The sequence below is a fragment of the Dunckerocampus dactyliophorus genome, chromosome 9 (genome assembly GCF_027744805.1).
Source record: "Dunckerocampus dactyliophorus isolate RoL2022-P2 chromosome 9, RoL_Ddac_1.1, whole genome shotgun sequence".
NCBI classification, from domain to species: domain Eukaryota; kingdom Metazoa; phylum Chordata; class Actinopteri; order Syngnathiformes; family Syngnathidae; genus Dunckerocampus; species Dunckerocampus dactyliophorus.
The window spans coordinates 19,859,534-19,882,948 of record NC_072827.1 but is presented as its reverse complement, the minus strand read 5'-3'; the positions used below and the strand labels follow the sequence as shown (position 1 = coordinate 19,882,948).

Genomic DNA, 23,415 nt, shown 5'->3' with positions numbered 1-23,415 from the left:
TACTGTGTTGGCCAACGTGCTAACCACTAGACCACCGTGCGGCCCACATTATGACATATGTTGAATTTTTTTTTTTTTGGAACCAAATATGTCATCTCTCAAATTTGTCAAATCTGATGGACTTGTATGGTTTACTTTTATTATATTTTTTATTATTTTCACAAAGCAACGTGCTACAGTATGTGATAAATAATACTGTATGAATTTTATTAATTGCATAATCCTACCACATTTTGTTCAAGATAAAAAGAATATGGATACATGTCGTCAGAATGAGGGGGAACTTGAACCGACCACCCTGTTAGGTTGTTTTGATGGTATTACCGCCTACCTGGTCTACATAGAAAGCGGTCCCGGCCCTGATCTCCCTCCTCTGTTTCAGGTCAGTCTCTGTGGTGTCCCTGGACAGAGCCACATACTCCACTTCTCTTTTGGTCAACTCCTTTTCAATACAAGGAAGAATATTGGCTCAAAAACATACAAGTGATGTAAGGTGCATACTCACAAGGTATTGCATGGCTATGGTTCGTCTCAAAGGTCCAGGGGGACCGATTAGAAAGACATCCTGGCCCAGGAGGTCTTTCTGCATAATCCATCTCAAGTGCTGGGCCACAACCTGGGGCAAGGACTCTGAAACTAGCAAAGAAAACTTGTCATATTTTCATGAAAATCTGACACAAGACATGCAAAAATGTTAACATACTGTGTTTCACAGGAACCAGCTCTGGGTTGCGTGGGGTTTTGAGTTTGTATGAAATGTCTCCAATCATCACCGTGTCCCCTGCAGACAACACAGCACTGTTGTTGGTCATAAAAAATAACAACTCTGACAGAAAAGAGCGCAGTCCCTTGTTCTGACTGTCGTGATTCGGGGGAATTTGATAAACTGATAATTTGTAGCAGCTGCCATTTTTCTGTGACATTGCCTATGTGAGTTAAAGCTAAATAGCTAACTTATTATTAGCTAACTTTAATTGATAGCACTGACAGTGTTAGGTAAATTGCTTTACTTCTTAGCTATGTAAAGTAAGCTAAGGCAATGCAGTTCCTCTGTAGTTATGGTAAGAAATATAATTTTACCAGAGGATGTGTTGAGAAATTTGACCTCATGGCTTCTCCACATCCAGCCCTCTCTTCCCAGGACGGCGCCCAGGATAGTCCTTATTCTCCTGGAAGCGACAGCCGCAGCCGTGCCACTGCACAAGATCCGTGGGTGCATATCTAACGATCGCCGCTACTACAACTACAAAGTCGACATTTACAAATAATTAAAAGCGATTGACAGATTTTTGACCAACAACGGCTTAGTACATACAATACCCCAGTATTTTTCACAAGCCGGAATATTTTCGAAGGGCAACAAACTGTACCGCAAGCTAAATATTCCGGGTGGGAACAAGGTACGGTGACGAGTACATGACTTTCCGACGTAACACAGTCATTACTGTAAAAGTTTATATTTCACACTTAAATAAATGTATTTATGGGCGATATAATAATTTACTTCACATGTTATTGATTATTATTTTAAGTGACTTAAAATGTGTATTTAATACATGTAATAAAATCTAAATTGTAATTACTTATTAATAATTTACATAGCCTTAGCTTTCAGATGACGTAATTTACGAGTATACGCGCACACCTGTGCATCCCGACGTGTATGTCTTGGACGTGGGTCACGTGGTACCTGAGGAGGTTCCGGGGTGGAGGAGGCGGAGGGATCGGAGGGGGCAGGCCGGGGGCTGGACGAGGGAGGATGGTTGGAATAGGTTGGGTCCATTCGGTGCGCGTATGACCACCGTGCGAGCAACGTCTAGCGCTTATCTGCCTGGCCGAGCTTGGCGTCTCGTCTCCCCGCAGAGCACCGACAGAGAGAGGCGCCGATATGGAGGATGTCTGCCATTACACCCGCAGCCCTGCCTGGGAGGAGCTGGTTAGTCCAACACCCCGAGTTGTCTTTATTTAAAGAACAGCCACTTTTATTCAGTCATTATCAGTATCATGACTCAAGCTAAACAAGTTATGACTTTTAAAGACTTTTTGTGTGTTTTTCGCCTTCTTTCGCTGTCATGTGTGGCATTTTTAAATCGAAAATGACACAAATATGAAATAATGAGAATTAGCTGTGTTGTTAGAATGTAAAGCTATGGCGGTGGTTTTGTTTTTTAAACACGCTTACCTCGACGGGTACTACCCGGCACCTCCCCGGCGTTGACAGCGAGGAGAGACTCCCCCGAGCCGGAGGGTTCTTCCGCCGCGGTAACCTCATTCTCGTCGCCCCTTAACAGGAGCCGGAAAAAGGGCCCGGGTCTGTGGCCAGGATCCATCCCCATGTGGTGGGCGCTGTCTCGGTGTCCGGTGCCGCGGATGAGTCGTCTGACAGCGAGGTGGAGCAGGAGGGACCCCAAAAACTCATCCGGAAAGTGTCCACCTCAGGACAGATCAGGAGCAAGGTATGACACAAATTGCTTCTTGTTGTTAGGTGAGATCCAGTACAAGACTTCCATTAAAACATAATATAGGATCCTGAATTAGCTGTATGACAATAGCTGTGTATGAAAAATAAACCTCTCTGATTATGACACAGCACAGCTGAACACCATATATACTGTACATTTTCAATAAACAATAATATCCCTTTGATATTGTCAATAAATAATGTGAGCATAAATGGTGGGATTCTGATATAACTCTTGTATTGGGTCTGTATATGGGTGTGCACATCCCAAATTATGGATACCTTTACTTGGAAGTACAGTAGAATGTTGATTTATGCTTGTGGAAAACACTTAAGTTCTGCTGTACAATCTAATAGGATTCAACACAAGACTTCCATAAAAGAAATTACACAATTTGGTTACCTTATTTAGCTACACCAGGAGGGGCAAACTGTTAGAAACAAACAACTCTCACTCTCACCCAAACACAATAATTACATAAACAGTTTGTACGCTGTCAGTAAATACTGAGCATTACGAAGGCTGGATTTTTCATACAACTCTTGGACTGGGTCTCACTGGGTTATGCAGGTGACCTAATGAAGTGCAGTGAGCGCAACCCAAATTGTGGATACATTTATTTGGGAATATAATATAGATTTACATCCATGAACCACACTATAAGGTAGATGTGCACAATTTTTTTCTTTAACATTTTGGTTACTGTATGAAAGCACAAAAGCATGCCAATAAAAACAATATTCATGATTCCAGAATTCCCAATGATGCACTTGTACATAAATGCCTTTTTGATTAGATTTAAAAGCTATACAGTTACGGCTGCACAGTGGCCTAGTGGTTAGCATGTTGGCCAAACGGTCAGGAGATCTGGGTTCGAATTTCCGTTGAGCATCTCTGTGTGGAGTTTGCTTGTCCTACCCGTGCGTGTGTGGGTTTTCTCCGGGCACTTCCCACGTTCCAAAACCATGCATGTTAGGTTAATTGGCGACTCTAAATTGTCCATAGGTATGAATGTGAGTGTGAATGGTTGTTTGTCTATGTGTGCCCTGCCATTGGCTGGTGACCAGTCCAGGGTATATCTCGCCTCTCGCCCAAAGTTAGCTGACCCTAGTGAGGATAAGTGGCATAGAAGATGGATGGATGGACTGTTCTGCATCAACTGCCTGCTTCATTGTGACGTGCAGGCGTTGGTAAGCAGATGCGTTGCTAATTGTTCCATCATGTCACCTAAGCTTCCTTGGCCCACTTATCTTGAACACTGCAAAGGTGCGCTGCACTCCCACGCCAATGGATCCACTTAATTATTGACTGCTCCACTTCAATCCATTTACATTATTCACAATCGGAAGAACATGTACTGTACCTTTTCTACGATACCTACAGGATTATATTATATTCATTTTTGCTTTGCAAATACATGGAAGATGCCTTCATGGTCGTTTGGTTCCTCCCCCAGAACACAAACCTATAAATACATCATGTGTATATACTTGTATACAGTGGAACCTCTAAGATTGATTCTGAAACAGTTTTCTGATAGGTAATACTGGAAATATAAATCAAAACGTTGCCACAAGCCAAGCTTAGCCTGGCATGTCTCAGTCACACAAATATACCCACAAAAAGGAAGTTAAAGACTGTTAAAGAATGCTGGAGTCTTACTGCTTTGAATCTCAGTCAACCTGCATCACGTAAGTTCCTGTGTGCTTTCAATCGGAAATATAAACTTTAATAACAAGGGTGTAATACAAAGGTCATTTTAAAACATTTTTAATAGTCACAAGTGTAAAAAGAAGCGAATCACTGTAAACCATTGAAAAAAACAACTAAAGGCTGTACCTTAAATTTGATGGCTTTGCCTGGTTTTCCTGACCTAGGAGGTCTTTTTGCATAATCTATCTCATGTGCTGGGCCACAGCCTGAGGCAAGGAGTCTGAAACTAGCAGGGAAATATCACACAATTTACCATAAGAGTTGCACTGTCATGCAAATGTGATTCAATCCACGTAAATGTTTGCTGTACTTATTGTGTTTGGCAGCAACCAGCTCAGGGTTCAGTCTTGAATGTAAAAAGAAGCTAGCCACTGCAGATTGTATAAAAACAACAAAACACTGTATTGTAGCTGTCTGTGCCTTGTTTTAGCATTAGTGTTGCAAAAAGGTCAAAGAAAAAAGCAGATCGCACAACCAATGTCTGTCCTGACGGTCTTGTACAATATGCTAACGGCATGCATAACGTTGTTTTGAAGTTGATTTTGTGGAACTTTAGTGACTTTTTTAGAGGTTACGCTGGATTATCAAATAAAGTCCTAGCTCGCTTGAGTTTTTATTTTTTTTTTGTTGTTGTTTTTACCATCAGTTGATATTGCCGCAATTCCGCCCCCGCGTTGATATTCCCAACTGTCGTGTGTGAAGGTGAGAGTGATACTTTTCAGAGTGAAGATGGCGTCAGTGAGCGTACAATGCCTTCGCTATGACTGCACGGGCTGGCATTCATCCCAGAGATGATTTAATCTGCTCGCCTGTGCTAAAGATGGGAGTTAGCTTCCGCTTGACATTGGCGGTATAAAACACTTCTGCTGCTAAGGTTGTGCTCACACAAAAAGTTGCTGTTTTGTCGGGTCAGCGGGGTTGTCTTAGGTGTGCGTGTATGCTGAGAGTTGCTAATGGATCATGTGTCTCTACGCTCAAGAGAGAGTGTTGTTCCACTGGATTGTTTGCTCAGCTCTGGATAATGTGTGTGTCTGTGTGTCTGTGTGTCTGTGTGTGTGTGTGTGTGAGTGTGTGTGTGTGTGTGTGTGTGTGTGTGTAGATGCACATGCACTATATGTCCACTTTCCCATTTTACACTGGCCACTGTACATCTTCTGGTTCTTTGGTTGCTACAGACAACCACGTCATTCATACATAGTAGGCAATATCTTCACTAAAACAGCTGGTTTGTGTGAAGGGCAACGCATAATTATTTAAGATATGTCTTCTCTGTTGGGACATTTGGTTAAAATTTTTTTATCCATTAATATGCGAGAAGAAAACAAATCTTTAAAAAATAATATTTCCCCCCTTGATTAGGTCCAGTTGTTGTCATCTCTAGCCTCTTTTGCACCGCCTGTAAAAGGCTGGCATTTTGACACCTTTTCGATGTCATTTATACACACAACAAGGAATGAGGGGTCGAAGTTGACCCAACAATTTCTTCTGCCCTTTTTTGCCCAGAAACAGGGCTAAGTAGTATCAGATCAGTAATTGGTTTTGGCTGATCCCGCAAAGTAGCAGACATACTCGAAGGGTAGCCTAAAAGATGTGGCAATAAGCCCCCCTTGCCCTTTACACAAAACTCTGCAGGAAAAGGTGGGATATTGCTGCAACTCTGTGCACGTTCACAGAAACACCGGAGTATCGGATCAATGATTGGTGATTGGTTTTGGCTGATTCACATGCAATCTGCAAGATCCGGGAAAAAGCCAACTTTACCTTTTACACAGAACCCAGTGCAGGATTGCCACTGTATGCATGTTCACAGCAACATGGCTAAGTAGTATCAGGTCAGTGATTGGTTTCAGCTGATGCTTAAGTAGCCCTTCTCACAGCGACATGGCATTCCGCAATTAGATAATTACTTGCAACAATTACGACAATGCTTTCAGCGCCACATTTCATCCCCTCCGTCCTTGTCTGTGCCTTTCATACAGAAAGATGTCTTAAAAGGGTCTAGTATCAGGAAATAATTGTTTTTTGTTAAAGATGTGCAAAAATCTGGCAGTTCCAAAGTAGAAATGCGATTCAATGCAGTGTATCATTGAAGCCAGGACTCCATGCAGTGCTGGTCTTGAATCCGATTGAGATAATTCCGAGTAAATTGCTGGCCTTGGCAACATCAACATCCCAAGTAGCCTCTTGGCGCACACACACACACACACACACACACACACACACACACACACACACACACACACACATACATGCTGTACAAAGGCGATTGCAGACAGAAGAATTACCCCCTCACAGCCACGTTGCTGTAACTGTCTCATCAACCTGGTGACATTTTAGCATGTCGTGAGAATGTGGGGGTACACGGGGACAATTACAGCTGATAATATGCAGAGGCAGCCGCAGGGAATGTGATGCTCTTGAGGAAAGTGCGAGTTATTGAGATATTTAGTGGAGGTCTCTCAAAGACTCCATTGTTCTGCTTCCACAAACCTGTTGGCATTCTTGCCAATAGAATTAATCTGTAATGGAGGCGTAATGGAGTCTCACTGCATGGACTGATTCCTGACACTGTCATTTTCTCCCAGTGGCATTCAATAATCCGAGGGACAGTCGCAGTCTTGTATACGCAGAGAAAGACGGACAGGATGAGGGCCGAGACATATACATAAATCTCCTTGATTGTGTGCATTTTTGTATATTATGGTGTTTATTATTGTGGAGTCCCACAGGCCTTGGTTTCTAAACTTGCAGGGAAAAGGGAAAAATGGAAGGGGGTCTGTCTTTGAGGTTCTGTTCACTCTAAAGCTTCCCTATGTTCATTTTCAAACTACTCATTGGACTCTTTACACAGTCAATTCAATTAACACCTGTATTCAATTAACCACAGTCTCCTAGAGTCTCTGTGTGGTCTACCAAACCAAATAACTGCCAGGATTTCTAACTAACTGTGGGTTAAAAAGTATTGTCCAGGCCCTCCAGCATTTTGCAGTGTTGCGATTACCAATTCACGCAAACTCAACCACTCCCCGCAAATTATGTGTGACCTCGAAGCTTTGTCGAATCCCCACAACTTCCCCGCACATTTCGGCCTATTATCGTCACTTTTGACAATCAGAGCTTAAGTGCACACGTCAACTGTCTAACCAATCCACGATCCCGGGGGGGGGCTAAGAAATTGCCGTCAATGTTCAGAAATGTGCTCTGTACTTGAGTTTAATATGCAAATAGAGCATATTTTGTTAGCTTTGTTGAAATCCTGTGATTTTTGGGATTACAAAGAACACATAAACATTGACAACACATGTAAAATCACAAGCTGATGCAGTGTTTTTGAAAAAAATAAGCCTCAAAACATCACAACTTTTGGCGCAACTAAGTGAAAAAGCTGGCTTGAAACCTGGCATTTTATACTGGAATAATCACAAAAAAGCCTGTGAAATCCTGGAGGGCTTGATTGTCACTAACTGCTGTGGCTGTAGGCAACCTCCTAATGTAGTTTTCTTTTATTAACTCCACGAAATATGGCATAGCTACATTTGAAAAATCATGAGGAGCTTTATTAAGACTCTTTATACAGTCTGTATTCCATTAACCGCAGTCTCCTATAGTCGCCGGGCACGTGCGCTACCAAACCAAATAACCGTCAGGGTTTCTAATTACTGCAGGGTTAAAAAACATTGTTATTAACAGCTGTGGCTGTATAATGTCCTGATATCGATTTTAAAAATTAACTCCACAAGATGGCTGTAGCTGCACGACCTTTACATGCACTTTAAAATGTTGCTAGCTGAAAGTCAGGCATGTAACAGTTGCCGTACTGTTGTTTACACTGAACTCATCAGTACTATTAATGCTGCCTGCTCCCTACTGCTGTAACAACAGTGGTTGTGTAGCTGCTGTGTTGTGTAATGTACTGTACTTGTTAATAAATGGCCATGCAGTCAAAGAGAGCTACATTTTCCTTTCTACTTTCTCATGCACTCCAAGTCATTCTTAAAGTTTTTGAAAATCAACTTGTTACTATTGCGTTTTCACATTCATGAAATAAATCTCCAATTATTGGCTGCTTCCAGTTTACACCCTGTCCTGTTCAAACTTTAGGTAAATAAATGCCCCACCTATAATTAACACAATTGTGCTATTTAATAGTAATAATAATAATTGCAGCATTGTCTTTGTTCCATATCAGTGCTGTTTGTACAGTACCCTGACCCGCAGGAAAAAAAGGAGGTAAAATGCCAGCTTATACAGGCAAAATCTGTGCAGTCAATCCTTGCTTGTTTCCTACATGACTAGCAATGCTTGACAACACTTAAAATCAGCCTCTTTACTCAAATTCGGGATTGAAATAGGTTTATGGCTGGGTATACTTTTATCACTTTCGTATCAGGTTAGTGTGCAGCTGGCAGCCTAAAACCTCCATTGTGCTTTTCCCAAAAGAGAGAGGAGTTGATAGATTAGGATAACACTTTTTCTATACAAGTAAACTCATTAATCAGATAGGCTCCAAAGGTGCTCGTAATTGGCTTGGCACACACACAGGGCTTGGGAGCTTTAAGGTAAGGAGAAGGGGGACAGTATTAGTGTAATGGAGTCTGCTGTTGACTGTGCATAGGCCAAGCTGAAGTTCATAGATGGTCCAGTCCCGTGCAAAGCAGCCGTGCAACGGACGAGCTGCCTTGTTAAAAAAAACAGCTGACTGTCTGAGTCGCATCTAAAGCTTCTCTCTGCTGCACTTAGCCTTCCATTGACGGAGCACAGCTGCTGGATTCATTTGAACTTCTTGTTGCCTTTGTCCATTGTGTAAGCTTGTGCGTGTGTGTCTGTGTGTGTATATCGGCGTCGGCCTATCTGTGGCCCTAGCAGTGTGTGTGTGGGCGGAAGGTGTGCGGTGCTCAAGTTACTCATTTCTTTGCGGCAACAGGACTCACACACTGTGTATCATAATTTAGCAGAAGAAGTCGGGGCGGCAGGACTATTTATAGATCACTTCTGGCCTACTTGGCAACAGGAAAGAGATGAAGACAAGGAAAGGAACTATGGAGGCCAAGGAGGGACAAAAAAAAAAAAGAAAATAGAACATCCAATTAGAGCTAAATCGTTTTGTGCGGCATTGGTAGGTCAGATTAGAAGTTTGGTGTTTTGGACATTGGTGGCATGTGAGAGGTTCTTTTCCAATTAACTACTCTACATTTGCATATTTCTCATGATACGTTGTATGCATTTTTCTAAGGTTTACATGGATTGTTTGTCCAATCAAATGACCCTATTTGGGGAGGTTAGGCTTCTACATTTGTGCAGTGTTACCCTGTGATTACAGTGGAAACTCTAAGATGCTGATTTGTTCGGATTTCAAAACCATTTTTCCCCACAGAAAATAATCCAAACTGTACTCACACAAGTGTAAAAATGAGTGAACATGTTGTGTATTACCGTATTTTCTGGATTATAAATCACACTTTTTTTCATGGTTTGACTGCTACTGCGACTTGTAATCCGGAGTTTTTTTTTCACACTGACAGCTGCGAGAGGGCGCTCTAGGCTTGTGTGCTAGTGTTATGTAGTGTATGTGTCATGTTGTTACACTTCAATGCCCCTAGATCCTCAAGGACTGTGCTGACCAGCTCTGTGGAGTTCTCAGGCACTTGTTCAACCTCAGCCTGAGCCTGGAGAAAGTCCCGGCCCTGTGGAAGACCTCCTGTGTGGTCCCGATCCCAAAGACACCACGTCCCAAGGAGCCTAACCACTTTAGGCCTGTTGCCTTGACCTCTCACCTGATGAAGACCATGGAGAGGATTATCCTGCAGCACCTGCGACCCATGGTGGGCACTCAGCTGGACCCCCTGCAGTTTGCTTACCGGCCTCGGATCGGAGTGGACGACGCAGTGATCTACCTGCTGCACAGATCACTGCTACACCTGGAGGACAGCGGGAGCGCTGTGAGGGTCATGTTTTTTGACTTCTCCAGTGCCTTCAACACCATCCAGCCGGCACTACTCAGAGTGAAGATGGAGAGTGTGGGAGTAGACCAACACCTGACTGCATGGGTTATAGACTACCTCACCAACAGACCACAGTATGTGAGGCTCCGTCACTGTGTGTCTGACATGGTACTCTGCAGCACAGGTGCCCCTCAGGGTACGGTGCTCTCCCCTTTCCTCTTCACCCTCTACACCTCGGACTTCACACACAACTCCACACAGTGTCACATCCAGAAGTTCTCCGACGACACAGCCATCGTTGGTTGTGTTTCAGAGGGGAATGATCTGGAATACAGGACGGTCATCAGGGACTTTGTCAGCTGGAGTGAGCTTAACCAGCTGCAGCTCAACACCAGCAAGACAAAGGAGATGATCATTAACTTCCAGAGGAAAACATCTCACTTTACACCGGTGAACATCCAGGGAGCGGACATAGAGTTGGTAGACAGGCGGGTGTTCACCTTAACAACAAGCTGGACTGGTCCGTCAACACCCACGCCCTCTACAAGAAGGGCCAGAGTCGCCTTCACCTGCTGAGGAGACTGAGGTCCTTTGGTGTGTGCAGGACTCTTTTACGGACCTTTTATGACTCTGTGGTGGCCTCAGCCATCTTCTATGCTGTGGGCTGCTGGAGAGGGGGCAGCACGGACAGGGACAGGAGCAGGCTAAATAGACTGATCAGGCGAGCTAGCTCTGTCCTGGACGGTCCTCTGGACTCCGTGGAGGAAGTGGGGGAGAGAAGGATGTTGGCTAAGCTGACATCCATCATGAACAACACCTCTCACCCGCTACATGACACTGTTGTTTCCCTGAGCAGCTCCTTCAGCACCAGACTGTTACACCCACGGTGTAAGAAGGAGAGGTTCCGCAGGTCCTTCATACCGACCGCTGTCAGGCTCTACAACACCTGCACCACCTGAACCATGTTGTAGACACTATGCTTTCTTTACACTGTTCTCTTTACTTGTCTTGCTGCTGTAACAAGTAAATTTCCCCGCTGTGGGATAAATAAAGTACATACATACATACAGATGGCACTAATGTGTTGGGCACCTGGGAATATGTCTGTTGTATGGAGGAGCTGTCAGTTGTGCTGTCGCTATGCTAGAGACAAGATGTTGCCGCCCACTCTGAAACAAAGACCCCCCCCCAAACAAGAGATAAGTTTTGCTCCTTTTAGTTGATATATGAAGATATCACAGCCAGCATCTGCTACTCCTGTCACTCCTGTAGAACTGAAAATTTACAATGTAAACATCAACTTTTAAGGCCGCATGGTGGCTTAGTGGTTAGCATGTGGGCCACACAGTCAGGAGATCGGGAAGATCTGGGTTAGAATGTTCTTTGGGCATCTCTGTGTGGAGTTTGCATGTTCTTCCCGTGCGTGCGTGGGTTTTCTCAGGGTACTCCGATTTCCTCCCACATTCCAAAAACATGCATGTTAGGTTAATTAGCGACTCTAAATTGTCCATAGGTATGAATGTGAGTGTGAATGGTTGTTTGTCTATATGTGCCCTGTGTTTGGCTGGCGACCAGTCCAGGATGTACCCCGCCTCTCGCCCGAAGTCATCTGGGATTGGCTCCAGCATACCCGCGACTCTAGTGAGGATAAGCGGCATAGAAGATGGATGGTCAACTTATAAGGCAAATCAGGGGCTATTCACACGAAAAGTATTTTATCTTTTCAGCCTCTCATCCACAGGGGAATGGTGTTCTGGGTGACCTGAAACGGTATTTTTCTTATACTCTATAATGACTTGCAGAAATAATTCCACTTCTCGTCGGTGAAAGACGACAGACCTATGCGCATCCGTTCTTCTTCTATGGTTTGGAGTGTCACATGGTTCCGTATACGTGCCTGTTCACAGCGCCACATGGTGCTTATAAAGACAACTGAGAAAGACGGATCACAAATGCCCCCGAAAAGAAAATCATAATCTGCAGATTACAAGCTGCAAATAGTGAAATATGCAGGAAGAAAGTTTGGAGTGAATGAGAAACTTGTGAGGGACTGGCTAAAAGGGGAGAATACTCTAACTGCAACGAAGGAAACAAAAAAAGCTAACAGCGGGCTAAAAGCTAGGTGGCCACAGCTCGAGGAACAAGTTGACAAATGGCTGCTTGAACAACGGGCTGCCGGACGAGGCTTGTCAACAGCGCCGTTACGTCTCCATGCCCAGGTATGTGCCAAGGCAATGAATATAGATGACTTTGCGTGTTGTTTTAATATCTTAATTCACGGTGTATAAGCCACACAGGTGTATAAGCCGCGCCTACTAAATTTAGAGGAAAAAACAGATTTGTTCTGATATAAGCCACACATATCCACATCATAAAGTGTCATATTGTGGCGTGCAGGAGTCCATGAGGGCCAGTCAGCTCTTTATGTGACAGGAGCCAATCATGAGCTATGAATAAATAAGGACTTCAAACTATTCAGTTTTGTTTGTTTGGAAAAAAATAAATGTCCATTTCTAGAAACAGAATTGTTCTTGATTTTTGTTACTGTTACATTTAGTTTAATAGCAATGATGTCATATTAGGATGATGTCAGTTAGGGCAAATCTGCAGGTACAGTTTGTTTACTCCACCTTTGAGTTTCTTACTTGCAGGTGTGCACAAATTAAAGTTAAATCTATCGGTTATCGTATTGGTATCGAGAAGCAGAAAGTTATCGGTATTGGTTTTGAAAAAAATGTGCATCCCTAATTATTATTGTAAACTTCTTAACTCCATATTGTACTGAGCAGCCAGGACAGAGACACAAGTTTTTTCATAATTTCTGGTTCTATGGTCATCATCACATTTTTCTTCATTGCAAATGCGGGTACCTTTTTGCGGTGGCATCATTTGCGGAGTTAATCATGTAGAAGGCTAACAAGATTTGCTGTCATTTTGTCTCATTACGGATGATGACAGTTTGAGTTATTTTTAGCATATTTTTGCTAAAATTTTCCACCGTGATGTCTTCCATGCAGTATTACCCACCTAGCAGCTGATTCAGGAGGAGACTGGATATCTCTTTAAAAGAAGATATTAAGCCTTGTGCGGCCCCAAATGAGGAGATGACCTCATATGCCACAAGCTTTTTTCTTCTTCTCTGTCCTTCGGCTTTGATTGCAATGGCTACAAGGCTCGCGGAGGAGAATGCCTTGTAGGGAAGTCGACATGGAGGTATTTCACCTTAATCCAGGAATTTGTCCGTCGGCAGCGCTAATGAAAAGCAGAGCGGGGAATTACCATAACATTGGGTCCCAACGACTGTTGACTGCTTCACTTTCTGTCTAAACAGACAACATCAGAGGCTTTTCAGCCCCTCTTTGCAAACCCATGAACAACCCACGATGGAGATTGGTTAAAAAATTAAAAAAAAGCAACCAGTCAAACATTGATTTGTCAAAATGTATGGAGTGATAGGACCTTTGACCCCAGCTGCAACATCTTGGGTTACGTTTAAAATGTTTGCTGAAAGTAAAAAGGTGTGTCTTTGATTTTGGAGAGTAATCTTTAAAAGAAAATTGTACTACAAGTATAACAAGCCATGTGACCTCTACTACTAGCTACAAGTCAATATCGAGTCCTTTAAAATCAACAAGGTTCTTGTTCATATAATGGTGAAAGATGTCTGACAACATTCATAAACAGATTTTTTGTTTTATTTATTTATTTAAGATGGGGACAGTACATATTGATGAACATATACATGACGTGTAAATATGTTAGATTCTAGCCAGAGGCTAATTTCCATCTGTTGTCCCTGGACAGGTTGATGTTAAACACAAAAAGACAGTTAAAACAGTTAAACACACATTCAAACACATTATAAAAAACTGAAAAAACATCTCAACACAACACCCAACACAAGACACTTACAGAATACACATAACTAGTTGAAATGATTGAGGCAAAGTGCTGAAATGCAGTCCAGAATAAAATAAAATACATTGTCTGTTGTCATGGCCAGTACACTACACCTGGCCAGTCTCATGATCACACGCCTGCTTCTTCTTTAGGTGATGTTTGAAGGCAGCAAAGCTAGAGGAATCTCGTAAGCTAACTGTCAGTGTGCTCCAAAAGTTACTGCCTTTTGAAGGAGAGGACATTTTGTCCAAAAGTAGTTTTTCTCCGTGGTACGTCACAATACGTGGTACGTCTCTGGATGTGGCCCTTGTGGCCCGGGATAGTGAGAACCTATTTTTGATGAACTCATTGAGCGGGGGGAGGAGCTAGCCCGTGAAGGCATTTATAAATCAAGCAGCCATTTCTAAATTTCACAAGATTTTTAAAGCCAAGTATGCACCACTAATGTGTTTTACAATCATGTACCTTGTTTTTTGTTTGTTTGTTTGTTTTTAAAAAGGATAGAGATCTTTTTTTTCTTAATAATAATGTATGTACAATAATGACTGGCAGTTTGTAGCACATGGAGTGACTCTTAGAATGCTGAAAAAAAATTTGGTTGTTTGTGTGTTTTTTTTTTATTTTGTATGAAGATCTCAAACAGTGTTGAGTCTTGAGTCACATACAGGATACCAATCTCTCAATGTTATCAGATTAGCAGATTATCAAAATGTAGCTGTAGTTATTCTTTAGTTTATCTATAAAATAATGTTATTTTTGATATCCACTCATGTATTTTTAAATGCATTATGTATTTACAACAATGCTTATTTTATTCATAAAATAATGAATTATATTTCTTAATATATTTGTAATAGTAGTATTCATCATATTGATGTTTTTATATAAATTACATTACATTTTAATCATTTGTTTTCTATGAATGTGACTTTACATCACTAGCTTCTTATTGCTATTTTTATTCATTAATTGCTGTTGTGGAATAAAATTCATACCAGAAAGTAATTCGTCTTCCGATCCAGTTGTGTACATTTTGTGTAAAGTGATTCTCTGGTGACGGCGTGGTTGAAGGCTCGCTGGGTCCATGCTAGTGTGTGTCCGCTGTATTCCTGTGTAGTGTTTCTGTCTTTAAGTTGACACAGCTGGTGGGCAGGATGTCAGCTTCAGGCCTGCGTCTCTGTTTGTAATTCCCCCCTCCGAGAACAGCCTTCCCTTGCTATAAATAGCCTCTGCGTGTGTGTGTGTGTGGTTGTGTGTGTGTGCGTGTTTTATTGTTTCCACGTGCAGTGAGTGTTGCAGACATCTCGTAACAACGTTGCAGAGCGTCAGAGATGCTTTTTATTCTCAAGGACCCCGTGGAAGAAGTTTTGCCATCTGCGTCTACCAATAGATATTTGTAGTGATGTGAGGATGTGATCATGGTGGAAACATTGTTGTGTTTATTTGCTTCTGTTAACAGAAGATGCTAATGGCAATATGCTGACAATGTTTTCACTGCTTTTCTGTCTTTCTTTCCCACTTTAATGTCCTTCATCGCCTGTTATTCCCTTTCTCTGGCCCCAAGGGTCGGATTGGGTACGAGTGATGTGTGTTTTTATTGCGCCTCTAAAAAAAATGTTGGATGTTGGTTTCCTGTACAGTGATTTTAGGCCCCTTTTCCACTTCATGGTACCTACCCACAATTTACTCCTTTTCATTGGCAAAAGCAACTACCAGCAGGTACTATTTCTAGTCAATGGGCAAGCAGATACAGGTATGTAACGTTTGAGCATATAGGATGAAAAATTAGCAAAATAAACACACATGGTAATGTTAGCTTTCCCTGTTGCTAAAGTCTCTATGTTGCTGCAGCACTCCGTTTTCTCGCTGCCCTCAGTCTCCTCTCGGATAAAACATGCCTCCTTAGTAAATAAGAGACCCTCATTCTAATCCATTGTTGTTTGTTAGTGTGTCACGTTTGATGTGTTCATTGTGTTGTGGTATTTTTAGTAGTTGCCTGAAAATATTTTTAAAAGTTTAGAGATTCCTACTCGCACTAACATGAGTGGATCACCTTCAACCGAAAGTCGACCAAAGTCTTCACGCTGTAATTTAGAGTCGCTGCAGTTCCATTTAAATTCCAATGAAAACGGCGCTAATAACACAACAATGTGCTTTCCTTGTTAGTGGGTTGATCTGTGCTGAAAACCTTTAGAACACGTCAATTACCACCGATTCGTTCAATGGGTTATGGTTTTTAGTAGATTCCAACATGTTCCAACGTGAGGAACTTGCCTGCAACAGAAAGCCAATGCTAACAATCCTATGTCTCACACTGTGCATTGGTGTTGTTCCTGTTCCACTTAAGTCCTGTAGGTGACGGGTTGTGCTCGTTTCGCACTGTTTTTGAGTGTGAAAGTTAAAGAGAAGTACACATTTCCGACGCTGGTAGACTTTTGAGTGCTAATGCCAAAAAGCTAATAGTACATCTTTATGCTTTCCTTGATGGATCTGTCAAAAACTCTAAAATCATGCTTTTGATGCCATTAAACAGTTTTTTCAATTGTGTTTTTATTCCTCTCTGTTCAGACGAGCATAAAGGAAGGATTGTTGCTGAAACAGACCAGCTCCTTCCAGAGGTGGAAGAAGCGTTACTTCAAGCTGAGAGGCCGAACTCTCTACTACGCCAAAGACGCCAAGGTAATGTACACTAAATTACTAAACATTTTTTAAATTAGCTTAAGGATGCAAACATCGGCAGTTCAGATTTTTTCAGATGTACAGTCATGGCTATAAATGACATTTGTGGTGCCCCCTATAAGGGGTGATCCTAATACTTTGGAAGACATGCTAGCATACATGTAATACAGATACCCTCAAAGTTTTACTGTATATTCATTCGACAAATGGTCAGTGACGTATAGACCAGGGGTCGGCAACCCGCGGCTATGTGAGTGGAAGAAATGTGCATTTTGAAATATCTGAAATATCTATGAATGCATCTACACTGCGTTCTGACTGCTGATTGGATAAGCAAGGGAAAGGGGGGCCAGTGTGTGCAGTGAGACACTAAAAAGATGTCTTGTGGGTGTGCTACCCCCGCATTAAGCTATCCATAACCGTGAATACATACCTAAGAAGAAAAATCTCAAAAGAAAATAGAGTTTAATTCTGAATGGACATATTCCTTTGCCTTCACTGCCAATGACCCTGCCTTACCTTTGTTTGGACATATATAAACAATGACAACAAAAATAGCTCATGAGAGTTTTTTGGCAGTAAAATGCTATAGCTATTCATGTAAGAACTGAAGTGATTTTGGTTATTATCAAGAAAGCCATGGAAATTGCTACATATAAGCTCTAAAATTAAACTCTTATGAGCTGTATTTGTTATCATCATTCCATTTGTCCAAACAAATATACCTTCAGTTGTACCAGGTATTAGAATGGATCAATAAACTGAAGAAACAAGGGTGGTCTAATCATTTTTCCCATGACTGTACAACCCTCCACATCCAAAGTGCAAATGAATCACGGACACAGAGCTGTGAATTATTACACTCTAAACTTTGAGAGGCCCTGAGCGAGATAAAATATTAGTTATTTTATTTTTGATGGAGTGATGGCCAATTTTAAACTAATAAACCAAGAATCAAGTTTATACTGTATATAGTTCTAAACGTAATTTAGGTGGCGTTCTCACTTTTTTGTCTCTCCCGTGAGGTTATGCTTTTTTTCCTACAGCATCTGTTACAACGTCATATGCAAATTAGCCAATGGCATCATCTAGCGAATTCTAGGACAGCCAATAGCTACTGTTCTTACTGAGGAGTTGGAAACAATGGAAGAAACATACTTTCAAGAAGTTGGTGCATGCTCCAAACTCAACTACAACTGCTAGTGTTGCACATGAGATTGTAAGGAGGGGGAATCCGTTCACAGAGGGAGAATACATGATTGTTCATAAAAATATCAGAGCATCTATTCTCCGAATTAAAAAAATAAACAGGAATTTATTCAGAAAATGAAAGAAATCCTGTACCTCTCTCGCCAAAGACAGTCAAGGACTTGCAGGACCAATAGAATGGCAACAAACATCACCAGAAGGCAAATTGAAGACATTAATTCAGCGCAAGTGATGTAAATAATATGGAACAGACAGCACTGACATACGTGTAGGTGAAGTCTGATAGGCTTTTTTTTGTTTAAGTTGGCTTTGTCTTATTTTAATTTTCCAAAAATATGGGAACAACTCCTAAAGGCCTACATTGTTTAGTGTTTGCAATGACTTGTAAGACGTTTTGCTTGATGATGGCCAAGTTTCTCAACCTATCTCGCTCAAATGTTACACATATGTGCTTGTCAGTCCTTTAAAGGTGTATACCAAATTTTGTGGTGATTGGACGGAACAACGTAAACGTTAAGTGGGTCTTTTGAGGGCCAGTGCTTTGAGTTGTGTGAGAAATTTAAAGTCAGTAGTGGTTTAATGAAAGCGCCACCATGAGGGGAGCATTTTTCTACATGACATTATGCTTACTGTTTCCATTTAAAAAAAAAAAAAAAAAAAAGTCTGTTTAGTCTGCTTTAGTCCATCTACGCATATAATTAATAGCCATAAACTTTTAGAGTTACTGTGTGAAACATTTGTAGATTGTGAATACATGTATTTTAGTCTGTTCATTTGTCCTTATCCTTTTAGTATCAGGTACAAATCAACATTAACTCTTAATATTTGAGCACAGATTTAATCATTAGAACAACCTTTTTTTAGCAAATGACATTTTGTTACAATCAGCCTCTATAAAGTGTTTTTAATGTTTTATTTTTGTTCCCATTTTCCACAAGGATGACTTGTACATACTGTATGTTGCTAATATGACTTTTAATCTCAAATATGGATTTATAAGTAAATAATGTTAATGAGCACTGTAGTAATAAAATACTCTTATGCAGCGTTCATGTATTTTTTATTTGATAACATTTTTATTGGTTAATTTAATGTATTTATTTTCAAATATTGTAAATGATATTTAACATTTTTATTTGATTTTTTAATATTTTTTTATTATTTAATTAATTTAATGTCACTTGTGTTACATTTTACATCAATTGCTCTCTCTTCATTTCCATCCTTACTTTTCACTTTCTTTAACTTCCCCCCCCACCCCTCACCTTAACGTACGCTAGTCGGGCAGCACTCTGGCCCGCTGGCAGGAGCGTGCGCTGCGCCGGGCGTCCCGGAGCCGGGTGTGCTGGCGAGCTCTGTCAGTGTGCTGGACCGGAGCACGGTGCTCCCCCCCACCTCTGGGTGCCAGCGGATCTGAAGAGGGCCTAGTGAGAATTCGGGTCAGCACAGCCAGCGGTGTCAAAGGGGAAAGAGTTGCTCACCTGGAAAGATGCAGTCATGCCATACGGCGTCATCATGGGGGTTTTCCCAATTGGTCCCAAAAGATGACTCCTCATGTGTCCCTATATGGCATGAATGCATCTCTGTTTGGCAAAGACACGATTAGAGCCCGGCTGACACATCACTCATTGACTTTACACAGGTTCATATTTAACCTAAACCATGAAGAAACATGGTAGACTCCACAAACATGGCAGACAGATTTCCCCACAAAAATGCACTAGCATTTCAAAGTGTCCACAGGGTTTTAAAGAGTGTTGGGAAGCAGTAAAAGAATTGCAAAAATTGCAGAAATTAAGGCCAGTAAAGTATTGAAAGATGTTAAATTACATTTGACAAGGTATTTAATTTGCAATTTTTTTAAATCTTTTTAAAAATTAGCTTGCATTGGCCAAGAATGTGCCATTTTATATTCATCCAAATCATAGATATCAGGAGCTCAGTATACTTTATATGCTAAAAGGAATTTAGAATTGTTTTTTCTAAAGAAGTATAATAATGTATTGTCGACTTTTTGAATAAGCTAAAAAAAAAAAAGTTGTCCTTCTATGCTAGTTATCGTTTGTTGGTATTTGTTGGTAATGGAAATGGTAATAAATATTTTTGTATGTATGGCAAATGCCAAGTTATCTGCAAGTCATCTTCACCGATAGATCACTCTAATGCACCACAAGGACGCAGACCACAATGCGCGTCCATACGTTGTTAAAATAAGAATGTGCAAAATCCGCGATGTAGTGAGGGAACACTGTCTTGAATCCTAAAGTCAGTCGGGCTCTAATTCCAGGATTGGTAGCACAAGATAATTGGTTGATAAGAGTGAGGCTTCACAATGCTGCTTGTTCTACAGCAGGGGTGTCCAAAGGTTTTCCAGTGAGAGCCGCATACAGAAAAATTGAAGTATGCGGGAGTCCACTTTGAGCCAATGTAGGTCAATGTATGATAGACGCTCATGATCACAATTTGAAGACCAATTTAAAAATTGCAAGAATTTACATTTTGCACTGTTGGAGGTTCTAAGTAGAGTTTCAAAATGCAAAAAGAAGTACCGGTAATGGGAGTGAGACAAAAAACATTAAGCAGTAAGCAATTTATTGAAAACAACCATTAAACTAAAATAGGCTGTTCATCAGCTGTTCCAAAGTTTAAGACCATAACTACAAAAAATAACAGTTTTTGGGTCTACCACTTTACTTTTTTTGTTCCCTAACCCTCAGGATCTTTTAAGAAGTCTAAAATGATTATCTCACTGCGTTCAAGTTCAGCAACAGTGGCGTGCTGCCAGAGGCCTTGCATATGCAGCCCAACAATCCGACCGCATTCAAAGAGAGAAAGCTTTTTTGCCTTTGCCATCAAGAGATCATGACTGTTTGAATACTTGACAGAGAATGACCTTGAATCCACATTTTTGCCAAGATTTGGGCTTTTAAAGGCTGTGGTTTTAAACTTTTAGTATTTTGAAGCTCGACTTAAAACCTCCTTAAACCTCCTTTATCAGTGCAAAATGTAATCTATTGCAGTTTTTCAGCTGGTCTTAAAACATACAGTATCTCATTATTAATTATTTTATTTTTTTATTTTTTTAAGGGCCAAAAAATGAGTTGCGAACCGAAAATGGCCGGTGGCCACACTTTGGATACTCCTATACCCCCATCTTAAATCTATACAGTGGACCCTCCGAAATCACATCACAGTCATGTCCAACAGTATATTTTTAAGGCTGAGCTGTCATGTTTGACATTTTAGCATAATTTATTGTCATGTAGGTGTAAAAAGAAGTTATTATTTGTACCACAGAGTCATTCAACCACCAAAGCTCAGAGGGTCCGCTGTAGTTTATTTATGTTCATAATGTAAGGCTTAGTTATTTATAGAGCTTTATGTATAATTAAGGGAGCTCCATCTACAGTATGTTCATCCACTGGCTGTAGTTCCCTAGACTGGGAGAACTCGTTTAAAGCTTCTTCGTTCTTCAATCTAGAATGCAGGTGCTAGGCAAGGGTAAAAGGGGAGGAGAGGAGATTCATGCAAATGTCTCGGGCCACTACTAGCTTTGTTGTTTTAATAGCTATAGTAGGATAAATATTGTTTTTTTTTAATGCAAAAAATACGAAATGAATTAGAAATTTGAATTAGAAAGTTGATCAAGGAAGAGTCATGTAAAATTTGGTGAGGATCTGGGTAAAGTTGCAGATACATGAATTTAGTTAAGTATGAGGGACAAAAAAATACAACGCTCCACCAATTTTACGGTACTTTTGTTAACAATTTGGCCCTGTTAGAGGGCATTCTACTTAAATCATTACAGCTTTGCTAAAACAACAACTCTAAGGGTGGCCTAAGTGCATTTACTGTACGATTGCACTGTACAGTACATCACAAAAGTACAAAAGTGAATATACCCCTCACATTTCTGCAAATATTTTATTATAGGTTTTCATGGGACAGCACTGAAGAAATGTCACTTTGATACGATATAAAGTTGTCGGTGTACAGCTTGTATAACAGTGTGAATTTACTGTCCCCTCAAAATAACTCAACACACCCCCATTAATGTCTATACTGTGAGTACCCACCTAAGTGAAAATGTCCATCCATGCATCTTCTATGCCGCTTATCCTCATTAGGATCGCAGGGGTATGCCAGAGCCTATCCCAGCTGACTTTGGTCGAGAGGCGGGGTACACCCTGGACTGGTTGCCAGCCAATCACAGGCCACATATAGACAAACAACCATTCACACTCACATTCATACCTATGGACAATTTAGAGTCATCAATTAACCTAACATGCATGTTTTTGGAATGTGGGAGGAACCGGCGTACCCTGAGGAAATCCACGCACGCACGGGGAGAACATGCAAACACAGAGATGCCCAAGCAGAGATTCAAACCCAGGTCTTCCCAATCTCCTGAGTGTGTGGCCAACATGCTAAGCACTGGGGCAGTGAAAATGTCTAAAGTGGCCATTTTCACTCCTGTGTCATGTGACTCATTCATGTTACAAGCTCTCAGGTTTGAACGGTTGTTTTAAATCTGGTGTTGGCACTCTCACTCTGTCATACTGATCACTGGAAGATCAACATGGAGCCACACAAAATACTGTATTGATGATTTGGGCCCAGTTTGGTCATGTTCACTTAGGAGTGTATTCACTTTTGTTACCAGCGATTTAGACTTTAATGGCTGTGTGCTGAGTTAGCATATTAACACTGTTACACAAGCTGTAGACTGACTACATTACATTGTATCTAAGTGTCATTTCTTCAATGCCGTCCCATGAAAATACACTTAATAAAAACATAAACGCAAAACACTTGTTTTTGCTCTCACTTTTTATGAGCTGAACTCAAAGATGTGAAGCTTTTTTTACATACACAAACTGCATGTTTCTCTCAAAGATTGTTCACAAGTCTGTCTAAATCTGTGTTAGCAAGCACCAAAGACTCTAGATTAGAACGACTGCATACTGCCTACAAAAATGCATATGCCCACAAAAATGCATGTATCAAAGTGTAGTACGCAATGGAGCAGGAAGTCTACCATGTTGGTAAGCAAGCGAGCTGGGCGAGGCTAGGTGCACAAAAGTGTACAGTGTATTCACTGGCTCTGAGCTGAGTGTAAAATAAAGATATGCACAGTGTGTACACTTTGGTGAAATTAATGAATATTATATATGGAACAAAATTAATATATACAGTGTTACCTCGTTTATCGCGGGGGATAGGTTCCCAAAAGAGTAATAAGTGAAATCCATGAAGCAGGAGTCTCTGACTAGCAATAACATTTTCTCACATTTCTCTCTTGTTTAAACACTCTCAGAAAAGTTCAAACCTTCTTTGGAATTTTAATGATCAACCTTAATGACACAAGAACAATTCAAAAATTATTTAATCACTCACTCATATTTCACTCCTGTGACCATGCCTTTTTGTCCTGGCGTCGTTCCGCTGTGCTGTAGAGTTTTTGTATCCTTGTTAAAACATATTGCTGCAGACAAACTAAAGATTCA

At 41.1% G+C, this 23,415-nt stretch overlaps 2 protein-coding genes across 13 annotated transcripts in view; one reads left to right on the top strand and one right to left on the bottom strand.

Moving 5' to 3' along the window:
* vwa8 (von Willebrand factor A domain containing 8) overlaps positions 1-1,364 on the bottom strand; it is a 63,220-nt gene extending 61,856 nt beyond the window's left edge. For all 6 annotated transcript variants that reach the window (XR_008572474.1, XM_054787617.1, XM_054787613.1 and 3 more), the window contains exons 1-4: positions 1,081-1,364; positions 704-781; positions 506-636; positions 332-442 (exon numbers count right to left, since the gene is read on the bottom strand). Coding sequence is in view for 5 of the 6 variants with exons in the window: in XM_054787617.1 (XP_054643592.1) it covers positions 332-442; positions 506-636; positions 704-781; positions 1,081-1,219 (459 nt within the window). In the remaining variant the exon portion in view is untranslated. The remainder of the gene's footprint in view (positions 1-331; positions 443-505; positions 637-703; positions 782-1,080) is intronic.
* Positions 1,365-1,753: 389 nt separating this feature from the next.
* The window catches only part of dgkh (diacylglycerol kinase, eta), a 68,743-nt gene continuing 47,081 nt past the window's right edge, over positions 1,754-23,415 (top strand). For 6 of the 7 annotated variants that reach the window (XM_054786780.1, XM_054786774.1, XM_054786772.1 and 3 more), the window contains exons 1-3: positions 1,754-1,936; positions 2,292-2,456; positions 16,586-16,696. In XM_054786780.1, coding sequence (XP_054642755.1) covers positions 1,889-1,936; positions 2,292-2,456; positions 16,586-16,696 — 324 coding nt within the window. In that variant the 5' untranslated portion in view covers positions 1,754-1,888. Of the gene's footprint in view, positions 1,937-2,291; positions 2,457-16,585; positions 16,697-19,185; positions 19,345-23,415 lie in introns of all 7 variants that reach the window. The other variant, XM_054786779.1, reaches the window with a different exon arrangement.